This window comes from Aplysia californica, unplaced genomic scaffold (assembly GCF_000002075.1).
Source record: "Aplysia californica isolate F4 #8 unplaced genomic scaffold, AplCal3.0 scaffold00096, whole genome shotgun sequence".
NCBI lineage: Eukaryota > Metazoa > Mollusca > Gastropoda > Aplysiida > Aplysiidae > Aplysia > Aplysia californica.
The window spans coordinates 652080-660749 of record NW_004797366.1 but is presented as its reverse complement, the minus strand read 5'-3'; the positions used below and the strand labels follow the sequence as shown (position 1 = coordinate 660749).

Below are 8670 nucleotides of genomic sequence, written 5' to 3'. Positions count from 1 at the left end.
GCAGAGGAAAAAAATAGATGGCGAGAGCTGGTTTTCCAATGCAATGGTGCCCCAACGGTTGCCCCAACCCCGGGATAGAAGAAGAAGAAGAAGACCTTACTAATGTACATGATACCTTTTGATCCCTCGTGTGTAATTTGTTGAAGGGCCTAGGGTTATGGGTGCCAAATATCAGCCCACTCCAGAAAGAAAAAAATGTTTGAAATGCTTTCTCCCCCTCAATCACACCCCTAAAATTCAGAGTCACCAAAATGTGTGACTCTTTGGCTGGTGTATGAATAATACTTTTTTTGTTTTTTTGCTGTTGTTAAAAATGTACCCAGCGAAGCATTCAGACTCAGTTTATGTGTATCAATCGCTCTAAGCATACAGATTAAGTGGGTCATACTGTTGTCTTTTGGGTTTTTTTCTTGATGGTCATACATGTGTCTTTCTGGGATTTTTATAAGTTTTTAAAGGGTAAATGGACAGTTTTGTTTTTCTTTTCCCTTGCAAGACTGTTGCCCTTTTACCTAACGATGTCCATGACGTTATTCGACATTTTGTTTTTCTACGACTACCGTTTTTGTGGGTTTTTTAAATATGGATTTTCACCATATTTGTATTTTTCTGCTACTCTAAAGTTTAACATGCGGGTGCTCTGGTGTGGTCTGCTTCTTCTTTCCTATCAAACATCTATCGTCCTTATCTCCCCTTCTTTTTTATATTTGTTACTCTCTTGTAATGCCTCTAATCTTCTGGCGCTCATATGACCTTATGCAGTTGCGAGCGCGGTAAAACCTCTACTAAAACAAACAAAAAGTTTAACATTTAATTTGTTTCAATCTGCAGGAGCTGAGGTGTCGGGAAGAGGAGCTCACAAAGGCAGAATTGCAACAAAAAATACAGGAAGACGCTTTGAAGAAGAGGGAGCAAGATCTGGCAGCTCGGGAAATTGAGCTGTTGGAAAGAGAATTAAACATTTTAATTTTACAGCAAGTTATGCACAAGCCTACTCCAAAGAAAAGAAAAAGCCGCAAAAGTAGATTAAAAGCTCTCAAATATGGCGGCAAGAAAATAAGTGAACCTTCTGGTGAGTTCATTTGCATGACTGCTCATCGTTGTTGTCCACATTATTTTAGTCCACTGTTAGTATTACGGCATATTTGTGTGTTTTCTTCGTTTGCAAGGGATTGCTGTTTCAAGTTATGTAATTAATGTAGATTAATGTAGTGCTGATGCCAACAAATCGAAACATTTCACAGAAATGGAGTGGATGGTTGGCGGGTGCTCTGGTGTGGTTGGCTTCTTCTTTCCTGTCAAACATCTATCGTCTTTATCTCCCCTCCTTCTGTTTTATGTTTGTTACTCCCTTGTAACACCTCTAATCTTCTGGCGCTCATATAACCTTATGCAGTTGAGAGTTCCGTAAAACCTCTACTAAAACAAACAGGCTATGTAATCAGTGTAACATACAGTACTGATGCCAACACATCAAAACATTTCACAGAACTGGAAATGAATATTTCCCGTATGTCTACACATTGTTTGAACACAATACACTTTTCTCCAGTAGATTAATTTTATGACTGGAGGATACAAGTACAAGACTCCAGCAAACGTCATGGGGAAAAATTTACTTTTTTGGAGTTTTTCACCCTGCCATAGAATCGTTATTTAATGTTTCACCTTTTTCTCGTATCTACAGATTTTCGACATAATATCACTGTCCAGAAGGAAGACTCTGCGATGTACGACAAGCGGAGTTATGGAGCGCCGACCAGCCCAGACAGTCCTCCGGCCACCCCGACCCACGCCCCTCCACCGCCGCGATTTAGGGCTATTGCATGTAAGTGGAGAATAGACTAGAGGGAGCGATTTTTTCCGATAAATCCAGATTTGTTAAAATGATCGAATATTGCACTAAATAATAATAATATGACGTATAAAAGTAATCTTGATTCAAGATGTTTCACACAATATGTCTTGTGGCAACGATGTGTTCACATCAAATGCCAGTTTTATTTTGACTTGTTTCCACCATCGATATTCAAATGTAGTTGGGTATTTTTTGTTTGATTATATACCTGAAACCTGAAAAATAGCATTGTAATTTAATTCGCAAATTTGTTTTTACAACAAAGTTACAAAACTATCTGTGATTTGAAAAATGTATAAATATATTTTAAAGGAAATACAGAGTTTGCTGTTCGATCAAGGTGTTGCTTGTGGCCAGCTGAGACTATACCCCCCCCCAGACCAGGGCAGTGCTACTGACTGAAGTTGTCTTTAGGTCATTCCCAAAGGGGGGATTTTAACATGTTCTTATGCACAGTAGAATTGTAAATGTGCTGATTTATCAATGTCATGCTCATACCGTGCCGGAACAACATAGGGGGAACTGCTGCTTTCTCTTTCCTCATCCTTACTGTCGTCATTTTCCTCTACTTCTTTTGTATGTTTGTCACCCTCTTGTGAACTGCTATTTCCGGGATGCCTTGATAGTCAAAGCAGACTTTGTGCTGTTAAGGCTAGAGAAGTAGGCAGAGTAAGTTTAATTCCCTGTTTGGACTTCTCTGTTGTCATCCACCCCTTGACGCTTATATGACCTTATGCAGTTGCGAGCTCGGTAAAACCTTACTAAAACAAAAATAACTGAGACTATGCACGTTGATATTTCAGATCCTCCTGTTGATGGCAGAAAAGGGAAGACTTGGGGCCCGAGCTCTGTACAAAAGGACAGACATCAGAGGTCTTCCATCATCTTCGCTGACGGACGCTGGTCCAAGAGTGCCCCGAATCTGGAGAAGTCTCTACGCCAACTGGGTGGTGGGCATTCCAACATGGGCGCTGTCAGCCATCTATGTGAGTTCGGTCAAGTCTAATGCGCTATTTTTAAATGTATGGGTAGTTGGCGGGTGCTCTGGTGTGGTTTGCTGCTTCGGTCCTATCAAACAAATATCGTCTTTATCTCTCCTCCTTCTTTTTTTGTGTTTGTTATTGTCTTGTAACACCTCTAATCTTCGGCACTTATATGACCTAATTGTGTTGCAAGTGCTGTAAAACGCTTACTAAAACAAATGTTTAAATGTTGGATGTTTATTCATTTCGGGTCATATGTTCTTGTTGTTATCGATCCAGATTGTTGTTGTTATCAATCCAGATGTGTTCTTGTTAAGACTTATTATTGTGGGTGGTTGGCGGGTTTCTAGTGTTGTTTGCTCCTTCTTTCCTCTCAAACGAGTATCATCCTAATCTCCCCTCCTTCTTTTTTGTGTATGTTACTCTCTTGTAACACTTATTCTGCAGCACTCATACGACCTTATTGTGCTGAAAGTGCCGTAAAACTCTTACTAAAACTAAAATCTCTGATAACACCTCTAGTTTTCAACATTCATATATGACTTTTTTATGTTGCTAGGGCTGTATAACTTTTTATTGAAGAAGAAACACAAGACTTGTTATTGTATATGTTTACATCTCCTTTGAGACACCTAAGATTACGTAAGAGAGGAGCAGCTTAGCCAGTCTGTCAGGGCCCGCCCAGGATGTCTGAAATACACCCCAGCAGGCAGGGGGAAGTTCATAGAGTACTCAAATTAGATATCTCCACCCACCTACCACCCTTGTCCTCCATGCGGAAGTGAGATTCATGTCTTGTATGATTAGGGCAGAAGGGCCATGCGTCTGACAACAGACATTTCTGTTTAACCTTTATATGATCATTTTGTCCATTGTTGCTGACTGGAAACTACCAGGAGTGGGTGGTTGGCGGGTGCTCTGATGTGGTTTGCTTCTTCTTTCCTATCATTGATCTATTGTCCTTATCTCCCCTTCTTTTTTATGTTTGTTACTCTCTTGTAACACCTCTAATCTTCTGGCGCTCATTTGACCTTATGCAGTTGCGAGTGCCGTAAAACCTCTAAAACTACCAGGAGTTGAAGGTCCTGAATATGACAGAAATATCTTGGGAATTCTTTGTACCAAAACTGAAGAAGAGGGTTCTGTACAATAGTTCATTGTCTGTCTAGGCTGTATGTAACTATTGTTGCTTTGTAAAATCTTTATTTTTCCATTTTGTCACTAACAATTTTCCTTCCCTTTGTGTAGATGACTTGGAGGACACCCTCCCAGGTGACATAGATGACATTTCTGCCAAATCTCGAAGCATTCCACACACACCCGCGGCCTCTCCGTCAAGCCCGTTTGTGAAAGGCAAGAAGACGGACAGTTCTCTGTACCACATGTCCACTATACTGGCGGCTGTGGCCATGGGCTTTGACATCGGCATCTCCAACACCCGAGCTATCCACCCCAACCTGCACTCCCCGGGGAATGAGGAAGAGCGGGGTATGAAGAAGAGAGACTCGTACATTAACAACCGGCGAGACGCGTATCTCGCGGCCGTCAGGGATGCGTTTATAGAGCCCGAGGGAGACTTCAGGTCCTATCCGGCGCCCCCTGCTGGCTACTGGCACACCTACCACGGCGTGCAGGCCCGACAGAGGCCCAGCTTAAACGTGGACCTTGACTCTTCCTCTCCAGCATTTATAGACAATGAGTTTGGTGCTCAGTTGGCCGGTGCCGGCTACAACAACTACAATGCTCGCACAACTTCGCACCGCTCCTCCTACGCGGACAGCGAAGCCTCGGGTGTGTCCAGCACGACCCCGACAACTGAACGAACTGTGATCTATAATCGTCAACTTTCCTCTGAGAGCAACCTGGATGGCCCGGCAAAGCCTCCGGCAGCGACAGAGAGCGGTGCTAGCAAGCCACAGAGACGGTCCGTCACCTTTGAGGATGACTTTAACCCACCGGACTACAGCAAAACAAACAGCAGCAACATGTACAACACTCATCGGAGGACGCCTTCAAATACCTCAAACTCTTCCACAAGCTTCGATCAACAAGACTCACGGTACGCCTTCAGCACAGACTACGTGCGTTCCCCTCCTCTTGAATTCAACTCCTCATCAGCAACATCATCTCAACAGCAACAACCGGTGCCCCCCCGCAGACGACCCGGCTCAGAGCCCGCTCAGAGACCCACCACGCTGGACATTGGCGGAGGCTCAGCGCGGGCCTCTCCCATACAACTCAAGTACCCGTCTTCCCCGGGCCACGGACTCAGCAGAGACCCCTCTCGGCCCCGGGGCTCCATGGGTGGTGAAGACCAAACCCCTTACTACTCAAGCCGGTCCCATCTGTCCCCGGGGAATACGCCCCCTCATATAGCCCATCAGAAAACTTTATTGGACATCGACGTGGAAGGGCAGAATCAGGATGCAACTCGACCTTTGGTGCACCATGACTCGGATTCCAAGTTCTCTTTTTCAGAATTAGAAAAGGAATTTCTTAGCTAAATTCAATGTGGGTGGTATTCTAATTTTTGGTTCCAAATCTAGCCCAGGCTCAGAATCTTCATTACAGTAAGTATTCAAGAGAAATTGATTGAGTTTTAATGGTAGATGCAGTCGAAATGATGTGCTTCTCTTTTTTGTAAACGTGAGCCTACCTTAGTTAGAGACTTTTTGGGGGTTTTTTTGCATGAAGGTCAGGGCGGGGGTTATTGCAAACAAACCCATCTTTTCTTGTAGGGACTCTTATTTTAAAGCACTTTGTGATGTAATGTTTTGGTAAATTTTCCTTCTTGCACCAGTGGCATTACAGTGGCCAGGTTGGAGGGTTTTAGAAAAAACACTTTGAACTTTAGCACTGGAAGAGCTGTGTAACTTCCCCTGTCTTCAAAAGATCACTACAATCCACAAAGTTGTTTTCACTAGCTATATTGTCTCAACCTGAAAAGTTGTGCTGTTTCATGGGTTTGGTTGTTTTTTTTTAACTTTTATTTATATCAACATATTTGTAATATTATAAATGTGTGCCATTCTCGGAGGGGTTTATCGCTTATGTCTGGACATTCAGAATCTGTACATCTTGATATGCACCAGGAGAATGTGGGGGAAAGAAGCTGGTTTTTTGGTGGATGTGAGTAACTGCCTGTTGTGGTTTCTGAGTTCCGCTCGCGTGAGATTGAAGAAGAGTATGTTAGTGACAAGTTTCGACCCTGTATCAAAGTGGCTCCCAATATTTCAGTATTATCCCGGTCAAGTAAAGTACACATATATATGATATGTATGAACGGAGGAAATTTTAATGTAAATAGAAACCCCAGTCCTAACACCAGAAAAGAGTGTTTGAAAAACCAGTACGTGTACTCCGGATGTTGGAAGAGTTCAAAATTATTGGGTCATGGTTCAAAATGGAGGTCACAAACAAAACTGCTTTCATTCGTCTTCTACTTTCATGCTCTCAGTTGTCGTCATGAGATAGTGTGAAGAGGTGAAGGAGTTCTTTTAACAGCATCTCATCATCTTCGCTTCGGGAAACAAACATTGTGAGCAAGGGTTGTGGCTGGGAGGTCAGTATATGAGTGATGCGATGCCATCTAGGGTTGTTTCAATTTTTTATCTACTTCTTTTTCATTCAGAATGAAAAAAAAATACTTTCGTCTCCGGTGCTTTCGTCAGTAGACCTGATTATTATGCACCTTCCACTTTCGAGTAGAAGTAGAAAAATGTGAATGGACGGAAGAATTTGGTGCAAATAAGTTAAGTTGGTTGTTTTTAAAAATTTAAATCTTAAGGTAGGGTTGGTGATGTGTTCATTTTCTATGGGATGATTTACGTATGTTGGCTGAAAAAAAATATTGAAGTCGCTACTGCTGTGAAAATATTGCAAGGATATTTTTATTCGATACAGCAAAAAATATATGTAAAATGATAAATTTTTACTTGACATATGTGAACCATATCACTTTCTGCTATGATTCCTCCCATAGCAAATCATTATTGTGTGCTATGCTATAATTTATTTTTATCTTGTACGAGTCATTGGACCCAGCCAAAGAGTTGGTTATATTGCAATTAATAATATGTCGATACTGCATGATTGGATAAAAGAAACGTGAGGACAGCTGTCTTGAAGGGGTTTCTTTCTTTCTTTCTTTCTTTCTTTCTTTTTTTCTTCTGTCCCTTTTCCTTTTTCCCCCCCTCTTTCCCATATTCCCTTTCAGTTCCCTCCTTTTTTTTCTTACCCTTATTTTTTTTATTATTGCTCTTCGGTTGTTGGAGAAGAAACAGCTTGTGTCAGTTACCTCTCCAGTTGTATTATTGTAATTATTTTTATTATCTTCACGAGTATCATCATCGTCATCATTTGAAACGTCATTGCCCCTTAAGTATGTGTCTCTAAACACTCAGCATTCTTTGGCATCCATGTTTGAATCGTATTCCGTTGTCTACGTTTATCTGGACAACAATAAGTGAAAACGAAATGAGTTTTTTTTTTTTTTCACACTGATATTATAGAGAATTGGTGAAATTTGTACAAAGTAGATGGGTATCTACAAGGAAAATCAAGGGGGAGAAGATGGTATGATTTTTTTTCCCCCCCTTTAAAATCAAAAGTGACGAATTCTCCACAAGTTCCAGGTACTCTTCATTCCGTATCTTGGAGAGGAAACATTATTGGTTTCTAGTTCTCCCTCGCACTGAATTAAAAAGTGCTAACGTTCTGGTTGTCTAGTATGCCAAATATTGCTTTGTGCGTTTTGCGATCCTCCTACCTAATCAGAAGAGGTTATATAATTTTTTCTTACACCTTGCAATTTCAAATCATAATATATCACTTTTCCATGGAACTGAGGGTTCGTTGGAGCTTGAATTTTTACAGTTACACCTTCTTACCTTCTCGCACATGCATGTAAAGACACACAAACGGACACATGCTGTGCGCACACATTTATAGAGACATTCACATAGAGTACACACACACACACACACACACACACACACACACACACACACACACACACACACACACACACACACACACACACACACACACACTCACATAGAAACAGACATACACTCGCCACACATAGAGGTCCCGTAGACTCACACGCTCAAACAGAACATTCATAACACACACACACACACACACACACACACACACACACTCACACTCACACACACACACAAATGCTCGCAGGCGGATTAGTTCATGATTACACTTAAAAGAAACGGCAAGTAATCACAATTGTACATAATGATTTCTAACCACTCATGTATATCTTCTACGCTGTACAGAACACTTGGAAACAAATCATGCCATAATGAGCTCTCAACTACTTTAATGTCATTGCATTTTTTGAAAAGTTCTTTTTATTCTTATCGTTTTTTGTTTGTTTGGTTTGTTTTTTTATTTTATGTGTGTGTTTACCCTCTGTATGGTTTGTTGATCTGTTTGACTGTGTTTTATTTGTGGTCTGCCTTGAGCGGGGGAGAGGTGTTTTTTGGTTAAAATGAGCGTGGGCTCACATTAGCCGTACAAGTGGAGAAAGACGCGCAATCTTGTCGCAGATTATAATTAGTACAAGTTTCAATTTCCGCTGAATCTTTAGGAAATATTCAAGTTTGACAGTATTAGCTCATTAGTATCATGATCCCCCCTTATTCATCTGTCCAGTGTAACCCCTCTTTGATCCTGGACTGTATTTCCTCTATATTAGTTTGCCTTCTCCTCATAGAGCAAAAGTGGGTGGTTGGTGGGTGCTCTAGTGTAGAGGTTTGCTCCTTCTTTCCCTATCTAACATCCTTCGTCCTTATTTCTCCACCGTCTTTTAAA

At 41.4% G+C, this 8670-nt stretch overlaps 1 protein-coding gene across 1 annotated transcript in view; it reads left to right on the top strand.

Moving 5' to 3' along the window:
• Positions 1-8216, top strand: part of LOC101864517 (mitogen-activated protein kinase kinase kinase 11) — a 19535-nt gene extending 11319 nt beyond the window's left edge. The window contains exons 5-8 of the mRNA XM_005095135.2: positions 832-1072; positions 1688-1828; positions 2662-2844; positions 4090-8216. Of these exons, the coding sequence (XP_005095192.1) occupies positions 832-1072; positions 1688-1828; positions 2662-2844; positions 4090-5345 (1821 nt within the window). The 3' untranslated portion in view covers positions 5346-8216. The remainder of the gene's footprint in view (positions 1-831; positions 1073-1687; positions 1829-2661; positions 2845-4089) is intronic.
• The last annotated feature ends 454 nt before the right edge of the window (positions 8217-8670 follow it).